At 45.9% G+C, this 21,665-nt stretch overlaps 1 protein-coding gene across 5 annotated transcripts in view; it reads right to left on the bottom strand.

Annotated features, from left to right (window-relative positions):
- Positions 1-21,665, bottom strand: part of NFATC2 (nuclear factor of activated T cells 2) — a 151,964-nt gene that overhangs the window by 62,620 nt on the left and 67,679 nt on the right. For all 5 annotated transcript variants that reach the window (XM_088789072.1, XM_019726080.3, XM_019726081.3 and 2 more), the window contains exons 4-6: positions 17,609-17,811; positions 16,249-16,421; positions 375-515 (exon numbers count right to left, since the gene is read on the bottom strand). In XM_088789072.1, coding sequence (XP_088645198.1) covers positions 375-515; positions 16,249-16,421; positions 17,609-17,811 — 517 coding nt within the window. The remainder of the gene's footprint in view (positions 1-374; positions 516-16,248; positions 16,422-17,608; positions 17,812-21,665) is intronic.

Below are 21,665 nucleotides of genomic sequence, written 5' to 3'. Positions count from 1 at the left end.
ATCTAGGCCCAGAGCAGGCGCGCTTAATCACCATTCTGTTTGGCTCTCTTCTTGGTAACAGTAAACAGTTGAAAAAGTTTGCCTCTCTCTGCGTAAAAATAACTTAAAAAGTGGTGGGGTTGGGGCCAACCATATCATCCGATGAAGCAACCCAGCACCAGCTTAAACACAGCATGGCACATTTCCAGAATGGTGAGCTGTGTTGGCATCAGAATCAATGGAGACCTGGGAAACTTGTCATGGTGAGGACAAAGGGCCGAATAGGAAACTCTACACAATGGGATCTACCCCAAAATCAATGCTGCTGGGAACAAAAAGATGGTGGCTTTTGTATGGCACCAGTGGAACAACAAAGATCTCCAAGGGCCTCTGACCTGTGGTCTTCTCTGTGAACACGACTTTGGACTCGGCCGTGAAGTTCTGTCCCGTGAGAATCATCTGCTGGCCCCCGTAGACCAGGCAGCTGTCGACATCTTGTCTCTCCACCATGGGCAGCTCGTGGGCGGATCGTTGGGCTGTGGGCAAGAGGACAAGAAGTCACTGTAAGGACGCTCGAAAGACGCTTTCTGATTTCACGGTGATGAAATATGACACCTTCCACCCACCTTTGTCATCTGTTATAATTGCAAAATGTGGAACCATCATCACCGACAACCTGACTCTGCAAACGTTATGTTCTTGTAAAAGTGCCCCAAGTCACTTGCATATGAATTTGCTCCTAACAACACATTTCGTTTTCATGAAACAAGGGACAGGTGCCTGTCCCCCTTGTAGAAAGGAAAGGCAAATGAGAATTGGACGTTTTATTTTTTATAAAAGGAGGGCAAACCAACTTTGCAGTGAGAGACTTCCTTTGCTACAGTATACTCTCCTTCTGCATTTGATGTCAGCAAACCCTTGAAGGGCTCATGCATGCTAAACTTTAGGACCTGGTTCAAGGGTTTAGACGCATTCGCTTTGGAATCCATTCGCCATTCTGGACACTGTCTTCCAGACCTCCAGGATGTGCCCCCATCACCTCTGACCCAATTTCCTAGAACTCCCCCTTGCTCACGCCACTCCAGCCATATTTCTAGAACATTCTTGCTGTCTCTCAAACACACTCAGCACACTCTCAGCTTTGAGCCTTGGCAGTCTCAAGTCCCTCTCTCTGGAAGGTTCTTCCCTGATTACCTGCATGGCTCCCTTCCTCACTTCTTGTAGTTTCTACTCAGATGTCACCTCCTCAGACAGGCTTCTTACCTCTGCCCTCCTACCATCACCCCTGGCCGTTAAAACAGTGGTACCCAATCCCTGTCCATCCGCCTGTCTGTCTGTTTTCCCCTCTCGTTCCTTTATCCTGTTTTACCCTGCTTTGTTTTTCTCCAAAGAACTTTCTACTTTCAGGTATACTGCATGCAGCTTTATGGTTTAGGTCTTTCTTTTCCCCCAACTAGAACGTAAGTCCCAGGAGGGAGGGGCTCTGCTTGGTGCTGCTGTAAATCCAGGGCCAAGGACAGGGCCTAGCACTTAGTAGGAGGTGTGTGGGATGGACAGATGGACGCGGGCAAATATAGATGTCTCAATATATCTTGACACACATATGTATCTATCTATCTCCTCATCTGTATCTATAATTACGAAAGATGGAAGAATAGGCAGGTCTACGCTGAGCACTTAACTGCAATGATATTCTTAAATGCTCAGAGAAACCTTCTGAGGAAGGAAGTAGTAAAATTATTCACATTTGACTGGGGAGAAAAATTAAAGGTAAGAGAAGTCAAGGTCACACTGTGGCCAAGGGTATGTGGCGAGGCTTCAATGTGAAAAAAAGCTGGTTCGTCCAGCTCTGGAGCCCCGTCCCTTAGCCACTGATTCTTTCCCACAGGAAAGACTAGAGACCCTCTCCCGTCACCTTCCCCAGGCAGGGTGAGAAACGGGCCCCAGCCAGCATGACCGACCCATCTGCTCAGGCCTTGCCCGGGCAGCATGGGCCAAGGAGGCCGGCCCTCCCCTCGGTGAGTCAGCCTGAGCTCCTGGCGTTCCTCCCAGAGCCCGAGAACTGGGCAGAGGGCCAGCCCTTCCTGTGCCAGGGGACTGCGGACCTCCCCACCCAGGAGCTGGGGCAGCAGCCGTGTGAGGCCTGAGGCCCAAACCCAGCCCTTCCCTCCTGGCTGACCTGGGCCTCCAGGTGGCAAGTAGTCCCCTCCATCTCCCCCAGAGCCACCTTGAAACCCACTCCTTCAGGAGCAACCAGGCACTTGGCAACATTTAAAGAGTCGGTTGGGGACCAGCCAGATGCTCCCAGACGCTTCACTTTGAAAGTGCAGCCCAGTGATTCATAGTGATCCCAACAGTCTCCCCATCCTCGCTCAGCCCAGGCTCTCTGTTCCCAGGGACCAGCCAGCCAGCACTCTTCCAGGGGGGCTGCCAGTGAAGAGTATATATTAAAAAGGCCTGTCCACAGAAGCTAATTTCTCCCACATGGGCTCAGTTATTAATCCTTTCTTTCAATATAGGAGTTCTGTATTACTTCCTGAGTGAGCTCCTACAAATGGAGGTTTATTAGCAGTAAAAATAGCAGCCCCATTGCCTGGAAAAGCAGGTCCCAGCTTTTAAGCTCTGCCTTTGATTGAGTTTGGGGGGTAGCTGGGGGCTTGTGGCCCCAGGGATGGGTGGGGAGCTGGTAAGAGCCATCCGTCCCATTTTGCAGGTGGAAAGCCTGAGTCATCGCTACTGGACAAGCTGGCCAAGGGCTCATGGCCAGCCAGGCTAGGGACTGCATGTAGCCATGCGCTCTCAGCGCTAGGTGGGAGGCTGGCCTGGCCGGCTGCTCTGTGAATCACAGTGCATTGCTGTGAACACGATTTGTCTATTTCCTAAAGCAACCTCACTGCTGCTCCCTTCAAAGCCTCACGGTTTTAAGCAACCAACTGATTCTCTCTACGCCAAATTTGCATTTCCCACCCCTTCTCCTTACTTGAAGGAAAACTATCTTTTTTCATGAAAATTTCAAGAGAACAACATGAGCCCAGTTTGGCTTCCTGTAAGCTTTTATCTTGCGACTCAAAGTGTGGGCCAGAGTGTCAGCAGCACTGGGAACTGGTTAGAAATGCAGAACCCTGGGCCTCAGCCTGGACTTATTAGACCCAAATCTGCAGCTTAACAAGGAGCCCAGGTGACTCTTGTGTACTATCACGTTTGAGAAGCAATGCCCAGCTCTGGCTGCACATGGGACTCAGCTGGGGAGTTTGAAAAATGCTGATGCCCTCCCTCCCCCAGGACCTAATTCTAGAGCAGGGTTTCTCAACCCGGCACCACTGACATCTGTGCTGGATCATTCTGTGTTGAGGGGCCATCCTGTGCATCACTGGATGTTTAGCAGCATCTCTGGCCTCTACCCACTAGATGCCAGTAGCACCCCTCCCTGTGGACAACTAAAATTGCCTCTAGACATAGCTGGATGTCCCCCAGGGAGGAGGCAGCCAAAATCACCCCTGGTTGAGAACCACTGTTCTAGAGATTCTGACTTCAGTGGTGTGAGGCGAAGACCCCAGCATAGTTTTTTGTTCTAAACAATCCTTAGTGATTCCAGTGGGCCACCCCAGGTTTGACCTGAATGCCATCCCAGCAGGAGAATGCAGGACGCAAGAAGCCACAGGAAAATTCCTGGTTCACTGCTGCTTGAGCTCTGGGGTCAGAAAGCCATGATTTCAAGTCCTGCCTCTGCCACCTCCCTGCTGTGTGACCCCGGGCACGTCACTTCATCTCTCTGAGTCACAGATGCCTTCTCTGTAAAATCCTAACAGGTTGTCAGTGGGGGTAGGAGGAGAAAAGGTGAAGGGGAATAAGAAGTAAAAACCTCCAGTCCTTAAAAAAGAAAGAAAGAAAAGTCACAGGGATATAATGTACAACACAGGGAATTTAGTCCATAATATTATAATTTGTATAGTGGCAGATGGTTATTATATTTACTGTGGTGATCACATCAAAAAGAATATCCATGTCAAATCACTGTGTTGTACATTTGATGTTGATATACTATTGTATGTCAACTATAGTTTAAGAAAGAGGAAACAGTAATAATGGAAGGCAAAATATAGAATAATATTTTCATTGCGCTTAAGAAAAATAATCATCAACTGTGGACCCAAACAAAATACTTTTGGAGAATGAGTTTATAATAAAGATATCATACAGAAAAAGAAAATCCTAACGGTGCTTCTTCTCTCGGGTCTGCTACAAGCAGTACAGGGGATAACCACATGTGAACATGCGGACGAGGTCAGTATACATTTGGTAAAACATCTAATATCAATAATGCCGACGTCTGTCAGTGGATGAATGTGGTCTCTCATACAAAAATATGACTCAGCTGTAACAGGGAGTAAAGCGCTCACACATGCTACAATGTGGATGAGCCTTGAAAACCCGATGCTGAGTGGCAGGAGCCAGACACATCTATGATATGATCCCATTTATATGAAATGTGCATAATAAGCAAATCCATGGAGACAGAAAGCAGACTGGTGGTTGCCAGGGGCTGGGGAGTGCTGGCTAATGGCATGGGGTTTCTTTTTGAGGTGATGAAAAAGTCCTGGAACTAGAGAGTGGTGGCATCTGCACGACATTGTGAATGTACTTAATGCCAGTGAATTGTACACTTTAAAGTGGTGGAAATGGTAAATTTCGTGTTACACGTATTTACAATTAAAATATATATAATGTATAAAATGTATATTATATATATTATATATAATGTATAACATATATATTATATAATATATACCTAAGATAAGACAAAGATACTTAGCCAGTGCCATCACGTGGTAACCACTCCTGAAACCAGCCTTTACTATGTTAACTACTATCAGAAAGCTGCCTTCTTCCTCACTCATGATCAAAATGTTTTCTCATCTGTTATCTTTCTAAACCCTTAAACCAGAGACCTGGTGGATAATCAAGGAAAACAAGATTCGTGCCATTTTACAGACAGAAGCACAGATGCTCAGAACTCAGCTTCACCGAGGGGCAGCTCTTGCCCAGCTGCCACTCAAGTCCCCCACAAGGCAATCCTTCAATCCTTGCATGGGGCTTCCCAGTTCTAAACCTCAGTTTTCCATATGAAAAGTGGGGCTGTTAACAGACCCATGTCACAGGTTGCATAAGGATTAAATGGGAGAATTCACCAAAAGTGTGTTTGGCTCAATAAATATGGGCCAGCAAGGTTAACCAGACTAAAAGCTGTAGTTTCCATGTGCTAGGCACTGGCTAAGTGTGGTCTTTTGTATTTCACCAAATATGTGCTCACGACATCCACACGTTTACACACAGCACTGCTCTCGTCACCGTCACCGTTGTCCTTGGTAGATCCCAAATCACAACACGGGTTTCCTGACCCTGATTACCAGCATTTCTCAAAGTGAGGTTCCCAGGCTGCCTATAGCCAAATCACCTGGTTAGGGGAGGCGCTTAATAAAAATTCAGACACCCAGGCAACACCCCTGACCCACTGCTCTCGAATCTCCTCTCTGGAGGCTGGATATTTGCATTTTAACAATCTTTCCAGGTGAGTTGTTACCCACATTTGTTTGAGAGCCAAGTTCCACACTTAAGAGGCCACCTGAGGACAAGGGGACCTCCTCCAGGGGAGGCCTTGGCATTCTCAGAGAGCCCAGAGGCAAAACAAACGAACCCAATTAGCCTCTGAAAGAGGAACTGAGCACCGGCAAAGGGCAACCAAAATTACCCTCCTGGGGTCCACTTCCCTCTCTCTCTCTCTCTCTGATGCAACCTCTCACACCTCTGGCTGCTAATTGGGGTGACACCATCCAGGACCTATGGGAAGGGTCTCAGGAAGCCACGGGGCCTCACAGGCGTGCCCCACCTCCCCCTCAGCCCCCACTAGCTCCCATTCAGCTTTTCAACCATCAGAGATTCCAGACCATTCACCCCATGTACCCCGCCGTGTTCTGAGTCAGAGGCCGCCATTTTAAAGCCATCCTGAGGGCGTGTGTCTCGCCTGTGGGGAAGTCTAGACCCTTTGCTCCAGCTTAAGCTTTGAGGTGGCCCTCGCCAAGAGACTTCCCCAGGCTTCCCTCCTGCCCCCGGATTCTGGCACGTCATAAAGTGACTTGGGGCTCCTGTGTTTTATGAGCTCTGAATCAACAGGGTGCTGTTGGTTTAACCAGTTTGGGTGTTTACTCTCACTGGCAACAGTGTCTGATGAGGAATAGCGACAAAGGCTCCACGAGGGAAATGCACACCAGCACGGGGTCCTTCAGGTTGGGCTGAGTCGGCCTGGAAATGGGACATTACTGCCTGTCTGCAATTCACCGTCATAGGAGTGCGTGGCCAAGAATTACCATCTACCCAAGAGCCTCAGGAGAGAGGCCAGAGAGGCTGCTCAGGGAAGTTCGTTTATGCAGAGTGGGTGGGTTCTGCTAATAACAGAAGAATAATTGCAGTTGCCATAGAGACTGCCTGGAATTCCAGGCACTTCACATATACATTTTTGTTTATGTTATAAAACACACACGTGATGTGGTAATTCAGGGTGGTGCGTAAAAGTGTGGAGACTGCCATGTAACTGCCCAAGTTCAAAGCCCCGCTCAGTGACATCCTAGCTTTGGGACATTAGGCAAATCTCTTAATCTCTCTGTGCCTCTATTTTCTCATCTATAAAATGGGAATAATTGTTGTTCCAACCTCACAGGGCTGTTTGCAGATTAAATGAACTAATGTATGGGGAGGGTGTGGCACTTTGTCAGGGCTCAGTGAATGTTAGTTACCTTTGTTTTTATTGCTAAACTTTAGGAGGTCACAAAGCAGAATTTATTCCCATTTTGGAGTTGAGGGCACTGAGTCTCCCCGAGGAGAAGGGATACGTCTGAGAGCTCACTGCTCAGTCAGGCCGACAGGTGGGATTTGAACCCAGACTATGAGATTCCACTATCCAAGGGGGCCGTTTTTAATACAACAGAAAAGGACCCAGTGGGAAAGCCACCGGCCAGTCCAGACAAGAAGGGTCTTCCCGTCGGTCTCATTCTGGCTCAAGCACTGCCCACCCCTGGCCAGCTGCTATAAACCATCTTGTCTCTTCATCAGGCCCAGTGTCCCTGGCTGTAAGCCCAGAATACGGCGCTGACTCAGGCCTCGCCTGGGAGGGGCCACGAGCAGGGCCAGCAGACAGGCCCATTAGGCCATTAGGCCCCTCAGCCCCGCCCTGGCCATTCTGTGGGTCTTCCCTGGAAGTGGGAGAGTGGGACCGAAGAACCCAATTCTCCGAGCATGGGGTTCACCTCTGTGAGGGCGCTGTCAACATTTACACAGGGGTCTGTGGTGCATAAGAGCCCCCACTAGCTCTGGACTTCATGGCCTCAGCCTCCTTGTGGGAAATGGGGCAGTAACACCTACCCTGACAGACTCGCCTATCACCTCATCCAATCCACTCAGCATTGGTCCCTAGCAGGAGCTACTATTGCTCTCTCCTGTTCAGAGAATTGCTATACCATTCCCGGCAGCCCCTTCAGAACATTCCCACAGATCTCCACACGACAAGACCCTTCCTGAGGGCTCCACGAATCCTCATTTGACTGATGAGCTTCCTGGTCACTGGGGGACCCAGGCAGCCTGGACAGAGAACAGGACCTGGGCTAACCCCCAGCTCTCTGCCCTGTCTCTTACCAGCTAAGTGACTGTAGCAAACCACTTAACCCTCCTGCATCTCCACCCACTAAAATGTAAGCTCTGGGTGGGCAGCATTTTCATGCCTCACTCACTGGTACAAGTCAGTGCTCAATAAATATTTCTGAATAAATGAATGAATGAATGAGTGAATGAATGAAATATTTAAGATGAGTCTTCTGAGACTATGATGATGATGGAACTAATTAATGGAACAGCGGAAGCACACCACACATCATCAGTAAAGGATAGATTTGCCTCCTCCACCCCTGCAGAACTAGCCCAGTAAAGGGCATAACCATATGATCAGGTAACCATATCAACCAGCGAAGAAGCCACCCTAATCCTGGGCTCTCCCAAACTCAACGTTCCTGCAATCACCACACAGCCAACCCACCACACGGGCCAGGTTCCGTCTCAGCAGCAGGCCGTGCTGCTGGCTGCCAGCTCACCTGAAACAATTGGTGTTTGTTAAACTCCCACACCTGCCTACTGCTGCCTGGGCTGCGGTCTCTAGCAAGTGACAAGAGTGGCAGCCAGAGGTATGTAAAGTCTGCCTTGCAGCGCTACGGGGAGGGCTGCAAGCAGGAAAGTATGAGACACACCACAAGAGGGGCACTGGGGTTATTCTATTGTGATGAGATAGGCACTATTACTATCCCCATTGTACAGATAAGGAATCTGAGGCACAGAGTGTTAAATAACTTCCCCAGGACTAAACAGCTAGTAAGTGACAGAAGCAGAATTTGAACCCAGGCCCACACTAATAACCACCATTCTATACTGCTTCTCCCCATTATGGCGGTTTCTGCTATTTCTGAAATGTGGCTTTGTAGTGCTTAAAAGCCACCTTGGAGAATAAGGGCGGACAAAGGCCTGGCCTACCTGCCCTCTGCCCAATGCCCAAATTTCACTCAAGATTTCCTGTTACAGGTTCCTAAGGGAGACAATCTATTGCTGTGTGGGAGGAGGAAGCATACAGCTTTCCGGGGGTTGCTGAGCTGGTTTCCGGTGTACATGATGTCACCCTTTGGGGTTCCAGCCCAATTTAATCTGTCACTCATGAAGTAGCTGAAACTTGGTGTCCTGAGATCCTGCAGAATGTGGATCTCACAGCTGCCTTGGCCCCTAACTAGTTGTGTGACCACAGGCAATTTATTTGCCTTCTCTGTGTTTCACTTTTCCCATCAATAAAATGGGAACAGACACTGAAATAATTCAACAGCCATACAAAGTGCTTAACACACACTGGGTGATTCCCAATTGTTCATTTCCCTGTGCTGCTTCCCTGTTCTGCCCTTCTCATCTCCTTTTTCCCTTCATCTGGTCTTTGAGTATTTATTAGCATCTACTATATGCCAAGCACTATTCTAAATGAGTTTTAAAATATAAATCACATCATGTCAGTCCCCTCCTTAGAACTCAAGGCCTCCCAAAACTCAATGTACCACGAAGCCACATTTCACTTAGAATAAAACCCAGTCTCCAGCTTCCTCTCAGACCTCACCGTTTACCCCTCTCCCTAACCCTGTTCCCTCCACACAGCGTCCCTGGCTGCCTTTCTGTTCTCTGAAGACCCCAAACTTATCTCTGCCTCAGGACCTTTGCACTTGCTCTATCCTTCAGTTTGGCCACGCTTACCCATCACTCGGGTCCTGGTCTCTCAGAGAGGTCTACCCTGATCAGCATGACTAAGATTGCTGCTCCCCCACTTCCCTAGTTACCAACACATTGTCCTTGTTATTTTCGTCACGACACGTAGCTCTGTTTGAAATGATCTCTGCTCGACTGTTTACTGTGGGTTTTCCCCACTAGAACGTGACTCCATGAGCCTTGGGACTGTTCTGTTCGTTGCTGTGTCTCCAGGGCCTAGAGCAGTTTACAATGTACTCCAAATAGATTTTTTAATTGAAAGAATGAACATTAAGAAGCCCACAAGAATTACGTGGGTCATTTTGGCTTCCGGCAGGAGCAGACGGACAAGATCAGCCTCTCAGATTTATGAAGCAAAGTGCTTTCAATATGCCAGTCCGGTTTCACTAAGGATTGTCATAAAACAGTACGGCATGACCACCCACCTCCCAAGCTGACCTAGGAGAGTGAAGTGAAGGAATAAAGCAAAGATGGTGAGGGAGGAACAGAGTCTTAGGTTTTCTAAGCTCTTGCTTTCAGAAAAAAAGCACATAAAACAATGGAATTCCCATGTGAAAATCAATTGACCCTACCTCACACCATACCCCCAAATTAATCTGAGATGGAGTCTATCCCCTAAAAGCTAGAATCAAAAAGCTTCTAGAAGAAAACATAAGAGAATATCTTTGCTACCTTCAGATAGGCAGAGATTTCTTGGGGAAATGCAGAGTACTAATCCCGAAAGAAAAGAAAATGATAAGTTAGACTTCCTCAAAATAAAATATTGATGCTCATAAGACACAATTAAGAAAATTAATAAGCAAGCCACCACCTGGGGAAAATGTTTATAATTCATATATCAGACAAAGGACTCATGTCCAGAATACATGAAGAACTGCTGCATTATTAACAATAAAAACAGGAGTCACACAACAGAAAATGGGCAAAAACTTTGAACAGACACTTCGCCAAAGAAGACATACAGATAGCCAACAAGTGCACCAATCAGGTCTCAGCAACATTAATCATTTGGGGAATGCAAATTATGCAAATTATGCCTTATGCACAATGAGATACCATTTAGCATGCACTAAAATGGTTGCCATTAAAAAGACTACCAAGGGGCCACCAGTTAGCTCAGTTGGTTAGAGCGCGTTGCTCTTAGCAAGGTTGCCAGTTGGATCCCCACATGGGCCACTGTGTGCTGCACCCTCCACAACTAGTTTGAAACAACTACTTGACTTGGAGCTGATGGGTCCTGGAAAAACACACTTAAAATAAATGAAAATTAAAAAAAAAAAAAAGAGACTACCAAAACCAAGTACTGGTGAGGACATAGAGCTAGTGGGACTCCCATACACTCCTGCAGGGAGTGAAAATACAAAAACTGAAACATACACTTTCCCTATGACCCAGCAATTCTATTTCCAGGTATTTACCTAAGAGAAATGAAAACGCTTTCCACAAAAGGCCTTGAAGCAGACTGTTCACAGCAGGCTTATCCATAAAATTCAATCCCCAGAAACAACCCAAATGTCCATCAATGGTACATAAACAATTGTTATATTATTACAATCGAATACTGTTCTGAAATAAAAAGGAATGAATTACCGAGTCACGTGGTAGCAGCGAGGGATTGCAAAGACACTGGACTGAGCAAAATCAGCCAGACACTAGAGAGTACGTACTGTATAATTCCATTATATGGAGTTTTAGACCAGGGAAAGCTAACCTATGTTGACAGAAATCAGGACAGTGGTGGCCTGTGTGTGGGGAGAGAGTGGGGAGGAGGCACAGGCCAAGGGGTACAAGGAACTTTCAGGGGTGAAGGAAACGCTGCGTATCTTGCTTTTAAGTGTTTACACAGCTACATACATTTGTCCAAAACCACTGAACTGAACGAAGACTTACAGCCTGTGCCACTTATTGTATCTTAATTATCCCTCAGTAAAACATATTGATATCAAGAGATTTAAAAGAACATGTGAGAAATCCATTTTCTAGTCCACGCCCCATTCCCAACCCCCAATTCCTGCAAAATGAGCAAAGTGAATTTACATGCTGTGCTCTGAGCGGACATGGCTTGGTGGAAAATTGCTTCAGGTGTTTTCTGAAATGCAGTGAATGGAGAGGCCCCTTTGCAGGGCAGGGAGAAAACCCGTGGGAAGGTTCTCACAGGACAAGGCATCTGCACAAATGGACGTCTCCATCCCATCTCATTGCTGCATCTCTCTCCCACCGGGCAGGCTGGAGATGCGTGTTTCCATTTTTTTTTGACAAATATTTTAGAGACAGTTACTATGTGCCAGGGCCTGGCTAACCCCTGGCGGTCTGGTTCCCACCCTGACAGAAGAGAGACTGACAAGGAAACTGGGACATCAGAACACAAAGAGGGGACCCCTGAATCCTGTGGGTCAGGGCAAGCTTCTTCCTCGAGGGGCCATCTTTACAGAGGCATCAGATGAGGAGGAGTAAACCAAGTGATAGAAGGAGGGGTGGGGCAGACAGGGGAGACGAAGTCAGCCGGTCTTCAACTTGGCTGCAAATCAGAATCCCTAGGGGAACCTCTGAAGGTCTCCATGCCCAGACCAACCAATCAATCAAGCTCAGTAGGATGTGGGCATCGTGTTTCTTTTCATAACTCCCCAAGTGATTTCAACGTGCATCCACGTTTGAGAACCAGTGTTCTGGATGGAGATGATGCCACAGGCAAAAGCCTATGAGAGAGAGAGCCCGGTGGCTTTGGGAACGGAGGAGCAGAGAGGAAAGTCAAGAAAGGTCACTGAGGAGGTGGAATGGGTGCAGGGCCCCGGCCCAAACTGCTGTCCACCCAGAACCTCAGAATGTGAGCTCATTTATAAACAGGGTCTTGAAGATGTAAACAAGTAAGGATGGAGATGCAATCCTCCTGGATTAGGGTGGGCCCCAAATCCAATGAGAGTGTCCTTAGAAGAGACAGAAGAGGACACACAGAGAAGGTCCCGTGAAGAAAGGGGCAGATGCGTCTACAAGACCAGGGACGTCCAGCCACCACCAGCAGCTAGGAGAGAGGCCTGGGACAAACTCTCCCTCAGAGCCTCCAGAAGGAACCAACCCTGCTGACACCTTGACGTGGGGCTTCTGGCCTCTAGGTCTGTGAGAGAGTACATTTCTGTTGTTTTAAGCCTCCTAGTTGGTGGTAATAGGTTACGCCAGCCCTGGGAAACTCATCCAAGAGGGAAGCAAGGGCTCAGCCACCACCAGGAACGTGGAGTTGAAGCTGAGAGCACTGACGAGCCCAGGGGAGAAGGAAGCCTGTCCCAATTCAAGGGAACAGGATGAGGAAAGGCCCACAGCTGCGATCCGTGGGTAGGTTTGTTCTTAAAGATAAGGGTAGGCCCTTCTGCCTTCTCCCATGTCCTCAGAGGAGTAGGAGGCACGTTTATCTGCCTGTAGTGGGAAGGGGGTGGGGACGGCACGCAGACCTTTGAAGACTGGTTCAAAATAGTCCATGCTGAGAATCCGGGAGGCAACTAAAAGCATCTCTTTGGTGATACTGAAGATGCAGTGGAAACATTAGAGATATATGAGGGGCCCATCTGTGCTAAGGTGAGATTTGACCTCTGGCATCCTGGCTTGTAAATACAAGGTGTGATCAAGCAATACGGTAAATGTTTAAATTACAAAAAAAAAAAAAAAATTACAGTAAAAACCACATTGTCATTAATCCCCCTCAAAATACTCCCCCCTTGCTTCAAACGCACTTATCCCATCGTTCTTACCACTTTCTGAAGCAGTTCTGGAAGTCCTCTTTCGTGGGTGTCTTTAGTTGTACCGTCGTGGCTGCCTCTGTGCCCTGAATTAGTTCAAAACATTTACCTTTCGTGGTCATTTTGACTTTGGAGAAGAGCCAGGAGTTGCACGGTGCCAGATCCGGTGAATACGGTGGATGAGGACACACCATAATGTTTTTATTTGACAGATATTGGCGTACCAGAAGTGATGTGTGACACAGAGCATTTTCATGATGGAGGATGAAGTAAAGACACTCACGAAAGAGGACTTCCAGAACTGCTTCAGAAAGTGGCAGGAATGATGGGACAAGTGTGTTTGAAGTGAGGGGGGAGTATTTTGAGGGGGGTTAATGGCAATGTGTTTTTTACTGTAACAAATTTTTTTAAATTTAAACTCATCATACCTTTTGATCACACCTTGTACATATAAAGGAATGCACATTTCTAGCAAAGAAGTTCACCTCCCAGAGAATGGCCTCCAGTAGTTTGTTCAAGTTTTTTCTGCTAGAATCTGAGAACTTATCCTTGATCCCTAAGACATTGCATAAAAGGCACCTCCAAAATAAATCAGTTAGTCTTGCAAATAAGTACCAGCCCAAAGTGTTTTTCTTACTAACTCACCCTCCCCAAGGGCTATATACTAAGTCAATTAGTCAATAAATAGTTCTTGTACACATACTGTGTCAATACATGTTATTGTCAATACACTGACAGTACTAATTGTCAATAAATATTTATTGAATATCTCTCTAAGGATCATACAGTAAGTCAATTAGTCAATAAATATTTATGGAACTACCGGGTCTAGGAAATTACAACAAAGAAGGAAATAAAAATGGCAGAAGATTCTGGGTGAGAGGGAGAGTAGCCAACTGGTCGCTCAATTTGGTATTGCAAGAAAGAGTAGTGTTATAGAAACCAGAAGAAGGTATTTCACGGAATAAGAAAGCTGGAGTTGGTGCTGCCGGTACCTACCAAGTAAAAATGAGTGAATCACTTTACCAAGAAAGTTTCAGTTTCCTTATCTCTCAAAATAAGGTAGTTGAATCAGCCAAAAACTTTCTTAAAAAAGAGAAAGAAAGAAAAAACCTGTGCTCGAGGTTCAAACAACTTCATAATGCCCAAAAGACGTTGCTGGAGGTTGCAGGCTGACCCTTCAAGTCTCAGATTGACATGAGGTAAGTTGACCTGAGGGACCCAAAGATGCAAAGGAGCTTTACCGCCTGTGTGTGGTCCCTCCTGAGGCCTCCTATTCCCCACCTTTGCTACAAACCACAGCTTCATCCTGGAGAGTGAGTCACTTGCCAGAAAGGGGAGACCTTATCGTCTCAAAACCCCCTAAATCACAAAGGAAGAGCCCCAGTTTCCTTCCCAAAACATCTTGAGATGTTAAAAAAAAACACCAAGATGAGGGTGGGGCCGCCACCATGACTAGCAGCAGTCAGGGGGCAGGGGTGGGGGTCTACTGCGTAGAGAAGTGGAATTGCAATGTTTCTGAGATGTTTGCCAACACTTGCCTTCCTTTGTGGCCTGCTGTTGGGTCTTTCTCTTCTAACATCAAAGCACAAACTCACCACCACATTCAGCCTGACCCCATCGTAACTCACAAGGCTGGCAGAAATCAGAGGGCTCTGTCATCTGTTTCCAAAAGCCAACCAAGACCAGGTTCTGGCTTCTCTCCCAAAGAGGGTCCACTCTCTCTCCTTGTTGGCTTCTAATCCTGAGGGCCAGTCTTTCTCAATCCTTTCTGCATAAGATATTCATGCTTTCCCTTTACTCACTAGTGTCCGTTTATTAATCAAAGCCACGTGCAGATTTTATCTGATCCAGAGTATTCTGAATTTGTTGCTGCTTTTCAAAAATCAGGAGACTTTGGTTTATCTTAAAAAATCAGAAGATTTGGCCCCTTTAAGTCTACATTCCCACATGGAAATACTAGCTGGAGTGAAGTAACGACAGCCCACTGAGATGGGGAATGTGCCTTCCTGGAGCCACTCTCTACCACTCCCCATCGCTGCCCACCCAGCCCACTGCATTCATTTCCACGACCTCCCTGGCCTCTGTAGGCAGCTGATTTTGTGACTTCTAGTTATGGCAAAATGTCTAGTAAAAAGGGGGAAAAAAATTCTGAAATATAATTGAATACAGAACATGAGCGTAACAACATAAAACAACATGCTTAGAAGAAGGAGACTAAAAATATAATATCGACAGCTTTGGTTAACGGAACAATGTTTCCTTTTTCACGTCTTTATGCTTTTAAAAAATGATTTCTCAACTATCACAAACTGAGCAGACAATAAGCTTTGTCCCGTCTGATTGCAAAACCAACAGCAGAACTTGAGAAAAGTAACTAAAAGTGAGCTCAAAGCCGCTGCTTCTTTCAAAGCCTGGTTGAAAGGCAGACCTTGGCCACCACATAGTGGATTCTGAAAACCTTCTGCATCTTTGTTTGGGTATCTCTATTTCCACCAGACTGTAAGCTCATTGAAGACAGAGAAAATGTCTTGCTCATCTGCAGACCTCCGGCACAGCACCGACACTGAGCAGATTGCCAGTAGACACTCAGGGATGGGCTGAGGGAGAAAAGGGAGCACGGCTTCTGTGTGCCAAAGCTCCTGTTCGTATCCCAACCCTGCCCCTTTCTGGCTGTGTTACCCAACCCCTCACCCCTCTCCCTCCTCTTCTGTAAAATGGGCACTGTGACACCGGTTATTGCCAAGGATTGCTGTGAATATTCAGTGAGCTATTATTGCATGCTGAGCGCTTAGCACGGCTCAATAAGCAAGAGCCACTGTGATATTATTGTTACTCTTACTGAAAGAAAAGAGGAGGAAAAGAAAAAAGGGAAACGATGTACCGTGAACTCACTCCAACTACACCTACCGTTTTTAAAACCAGAACAACAGTCAGACATTTCCAATCTTCTAAACAAAGCTGTAGGCTACTCATTAGCCGTATTATTTTTTAATTTCCTGTTGGGCCACAAAACTCTCCAGCAATAAATAAAAGCAGAGAGAAACCCTTACATGTGCTCTGTCCCTGGCCTCTTTGGTCATCTGGGCCCCACTGGGGGTCCTCTTGGGTCCTGAGTATTCTCACTGGGTACCTTGCCTGGGGTGGGAAGTCATGCACAGCCCACTTTCCAAAGACCGAGCCTGCCCAGAACCCAACTTACAGCACTCGATGGGGTTAGATGCAGTTTGCAAGGACACGATTCTTCCGCTGGACTCTGGAATGTGCACCCGGAAAACCAGCCTCACTCGCGTGTTCTTCCTGCCGATGTCCGTCTCTCCTTTCCGCAGCTCAATGTCTGCATTTCTAAGCTTCAGGATTCCCGCACAGTCAATGCTGCCAGAAGGTTGAAAACCCCATTTACAACCGAGCATCTCAGTGAGCAGGAAAGATCACCACAAAACCACCTTAGTTAGGGAGGCAAAATAAGTCTGCAGCCAGCCAAGGGATGAAATTGCAATACACTGATAAAGTATTTCAGCCTGGAATTTACACCAAGAGGGGAATAAAACACAAAGGAATTAGAGAAATTCCCCAGGGGAAATTACTTCTCTAGGGAGATTTTTTTCATGTCAACTTTTCTATTCTCAAAAGTATCTGAAAAACTCAAGTTGGCAAAAATTGCGTCTGGACTATTTACTAGATAAGAATCGTGTATCAACACTGAGCACCTTGAATTTGATAAATGCACTGGGGTGATGTAAGAACACATTCTTGTTCTTAGGAAATGCACACGGAAGTATTTAAAAGTCAAAAGGGGGGCGGCCAGATGGCTCAGTGGGTTAGAGCGCGAGCTCTCAACAAGGAGTGGGCTGCTAGTTCAATTCCCGCATGGGAAGGTGGGCTGCGCCCCCTGTAACTAAAGCTTGAAAACGGCAACTGGACTTGGAGCTGAGCTGCGCCCTCCACAACTAGATTGAAGGACAACGACTTTGAGCTGATGGGTCCTGGAGAAACACATTGTTCCCCAATATTCCTCAATAAAATTTATTTTAAAAAAAAGTCAAAAGGCATGATGTCTGCAACTAATTCTCAAATGGTTCAGGAAAAGATTGAGAGAGGGTGAGAAAGGGAGTGTTAATGTAAATGTAAAAAATGTTAACAATTGGCAAATCTGAGTGAACAGTACACAGGAGTTCTCTGTATGATTCTTGCAGTTTTTCTGTAACTTTGAGATTATTTTCTAATACAAAGTTTTTTAAACTCCAATGCATGGGCGCCATGATTCCCAAATTTTAGCTATATGCAAATTCCTTTGTGAATTTTGACCTATCTGCATCACTATTTAATAATTTTCTTTAGGTCAAATAAAATTTGTAAATTTAGTCTCATCCCAAACAACGTAATCCAAAGATGCATAAGTATTCTTCAAAATAGAAACTTCTAAAACAGAAATTTCTATGAGTCTATCACAGCTTGGAACCACCATCCATGGCGGCTTCCATCAACTCCATAGGTCCCTTCTCCCAAATCCCTGCCACTTGGCCCCATAAAGACCCACTGGCCTCAGCCGCAGCCCTTACGTTGCTCTCATGTTGTTTTTCGGCTCCAGTGGGATCTCTAGGACTTTGGTGTTGCCCACGATCTTCTCATAGCTGGTGGTGGTAACCGTTTTTCCTGTGATCCGGTGTACCTGGTAGAAGGCGTGGGGTTTAAGAATCCGCTCGTCGGCTGTCCCAATGAAGATCTGAAGCCCCAAGGGCTTGTTTTCCATGTAGCCATGGAGCTGGGGGAGGGAAGAGAAAAAATAAAATCAAATGATTACACCACCATTGACATGCAGGGTATGGCAGCTATAGTCCAACAAACAAAAAGGTCAGAGAAACTCTTGGGCAGCAGAAAGAACACAGAATTGTGGCACTATCTGGAAGAATGGAGAATTGGAAGCAACCTTGATGTCCAACCAGAAGGGACTGCTTCAATAAATTACAGGAATCTTTTCTAAATTAGAAGATTAAGCAGCCATACAAAGAATGTGATAGATCAGAACTGCATTTATGGAGACACTGTGCTTAATTGGCAGTCCAGGGTTTGGGGGTAGAGAGGTGTTGTATGGTAGGGAGGACAGAAAATAATCAGAAAAGATAAACCAGAGCTTTTGACCATGGTTGGCCTGGGAAGATCCAAAGAAAGAAATTCTACTTTTTACATATATTCCAATTAACAGGTTTGATTTTTGTAATTTAAAAAAAGAATGAGCAAGGCAAAAGTACCACCATCTAAGTCAAAAGAAAAAATTTAAGACTAGAAGAAAATATGTGCAATATATAACAGGCAAAGGATTAGTATACAGAATATATAAAGAATGCCTACAAGTAAATAAGTAAAGGACAATATCCCCTAGCCATCATATTTAAAATTGAGTCCCACCCCACCAATGGCTCTCCTATCTCCTTTTCCTTTTTATTATCCAGTCTAATATACTATATATTTACTCAGTTCCTTTGGTTTAGGTCTTTCCCGACACCTAGACTATTACCTCTTTGAGGGCTGGGCTGTTTATTTAACTTGCCACAAAATCCCTAGCACCTAGGATAATGCTGGGTACATGGTAGACAGTATAGCACATATTTACTGAATGAATAAAACGACCCAACAGGAAAAGATGAGCAAGAGATTTGAACGAGTAATTCACAGAAAAATAAATTGCCATTAGCATAGAAAAGATGTTCAAAAAGTAAGGGAGAGATCTGTGAATGGATCCAGAAAAATCTAAGACATAGTGTTGGAAGAGAAAAGCAATTTGTACAAAAATATGGATAGTGTGATAACTACTTATTTTTAAAACACTGAATGTTTTCAATCCATCCATTTATATGCATGCAAATGCAACAGGAAAAGGTGTAGAAGGATGCGCTCCAAACTGACCAAAACGTGATCACTTCTAGGGATAGAAGAGAAGATCACGATTGAGAAGGTGGTCAGAGAACTTTACATTTATTCACGATGTTATAGGGAGGAAGTATTTCTGGAAACGTGTGAAATTTAACATTGTGAAAATACAGATTGTGAAAATGTGTATACACATTTTAAGAAAGGAAAAAACTATTAAAATTGTAATACTCAATATATACCGATAACAAAAGACAAATACAAGCCACGTTTGACTTCTGCAATTACAAGAGGTGCTCAAAGTGGTTCCCATCAGCGTCCAGACACTTCTGATGACGCTGAACTACTGCTTGAGCAACGCTGACCAAAGCATCCACTTGTATACATTTTTCTGGCACCCCCGGTATATAACAAAAGGAAAACGGTGTATTGAACTGAGAGTTTTGAGCTGAAGAAGGGTTCCTGTCTTGCCACTCCCCAGCTGAGAAATGCTGGGCAGATCATTTAATCCTTCCTTGCCTCTGTTCCTTTCTCTGAAAATTGAGAGGAGCTATGACAAGTGACAACTGAGATCCCACCCTTCCATAATGTTCTACAAAATTTCAATAGGCTCTCCAGTCGACTGCCAAAAACCAAAGGTTCCAGGGCAATACATGATTACACATGATCCAGAGTTGTGCTATCCAATACAGTAAATAATACAAAATGGGAAACTGAAAATTCAGTTTTTTCAGTTGCACTAGCCATATTTCAATTGCTCAACAGCCACAAAAGGCTAGAGGCGACCGTAAGGGTCAGCACAGACACAGAATATTTCCATTTTTGAGAAAAGTTCTATCAGACAATGCCAGTCTAGACAGACAAAGTTTTCTCGTACCCTTCTAAAAAACGATACAGAGAGACCGGCTGTGTAGAAGTGGAGCAGAGTCAGATGACAACCTTTTGCATAATCTGCCAGGCCGACACCCACAATATTTACATGTGTGTCTGATACACACCCAAGATTAACCCGAGGGCAAAGATGGAAATCGAAGGCAGAGCCTCTTATCTTTCTCCCCCATGCCAACTGAAGAACAGGGTTCTGTGCTTGGTGACAGAAATCTAAGGAAGAAGGGCAGTGCTGAGAAGAGGTGTTGTTTTTGCCTTGCATTTGGACCCAAGATAAATATATTTCCTCATCTTACCTCCTGGATTTATCAGGAAGTGGTAAACAGAGCATCACACGGTATAGGGAAGAAAAGTAGGGAGGATAGATAGTACGCCCTGATGGTCTGAGGCACCTTCCTCATCCCAATCACAGGAGAGCAGAAATTGCAGTCTGAGCGCATCCATGGTAAACACCCAGGGAACACCTGCAGATAAAACCTGTCACGTTCCTCACCGCTCTACCTCAATCCAGCTGCTTCTGTCTGCTCCCCTGCGGGCACAGCTAGTCCAAGCCACCATTGCCTTGCCCCGGAGTGGCCGCCACTGCCCTCTAACTGGCCTCTTGCTGGTCTTTCACAAAACAGCCCAATGATGTTTTAAAAATGCAAATGAGACCCAGACACTCGCCTGCTTACAACCCTCCAAAGACTTCCTGTGGCCTTAGAATAAAATTGAAACTGGGTGCCATGATCTATGAGGCTTCCACCAGCCCAGCCTCTGCCTTCTTCTCCTTCCACCCCATTGGACACCAGCCATCCTTCTGTTCCTTGAACACACCAGGCTCTTCCTGACCTCAGGGCCTTTGCACAGCCGTCTTCTCAGCCTGCAATATTCTCCCACCAGTACATTTAGTTCTCAGATCTTCACATCTTTCCTGAACCACATTATTTACATAAAGCCAGTTGTGGAGCCAGCTCTTTCAGCCTTACAAGAGCCAACTGTTAAATTTTTAGGAATTTTAAGACCCAGTTGACGTCACTTTGGTAGCTTGAAATCAGCCACCGTGGGGATATTTACACCACATCAATTGACAAATGCTACAGATTGGGGTCTCTTTCTTCTGGAGAACTGGATGTTTAATATTCACTAGCATAGCACTGAAATAGTTGCTTTATTACCAGCTGAAATTTTCTCATTAGTTGCTTCTTAGCATCTCCCTCTCCCACCTGAACATGAGTTCCATGGTAGTAGGAACCTTGTTATTTGTTCAGTGTGATCAATAAATGTGTTGAATAAATGATCACCATCAACAACAATGCAGCACTCCCCTTAGGCCAGGCACTACCAATGTCTAACCTGTATCACAACTCTATGTAGGGAGGACCCATTTTATAGACGAGGAAACTGAGGCTTGCCAAGGTCAGGCAACTCGTCCCAGTCAACACTGTTAGTAGAGGGAGGGCAGAGCAAGGATGTGAACTCCGGGCCATTGGGCTCTCAGTCCACTCCCTTATCTGACACATTGCCCATGGCCCTGGTATTGGGTGGATTCACAGCTGCTCTCTGATCTATGAATACAGGTCAGAAAGTCAGGTCCTCAAAGGAAACACCGGAAGTGCTAAATTATAAGATCTGGGGTGTTCTTCCTGCTAAACAAGAGGTGTGGGGAGAGGAAGGGAGATGGAGGGAAAGAAAGAAAGAGCTGACAGCAACCAAAATCGATGAGTAATGTTGCCCCTTGAGAGAGAGACCATCCCCTTTACGAAGGGTCTCTCTGAGTCCCAGAGCAGTGCCTGGTTGAGCTGGGCTAGCTCACAACATGAGGAGATGGAACCGCTCACCTTGGTGAATGTGTTCCCCCCACACACACACAGGTAACAC

Source organism: Rhinolophus sinicus, chromosome 13, assembly GCF_057876585.1.
Source record: "Rhinolophus sinicus isolate RSI-liver-muscle chromosome 13, RSI-T2T, whole genome shotgun sequence".
NCBI classification, from domain to species: Eukaryota; Metazoa; Chordata; class Mammalia; order Chiroptera; family Rhinolophidae; genus Rhinolophus; species Rhinolophus sinicus.
The sequence above is the reverse complement of the archived record's forward strand: the minus strand, read 5'-3'. Positions and strand labels throughout refer to the sequence as shown.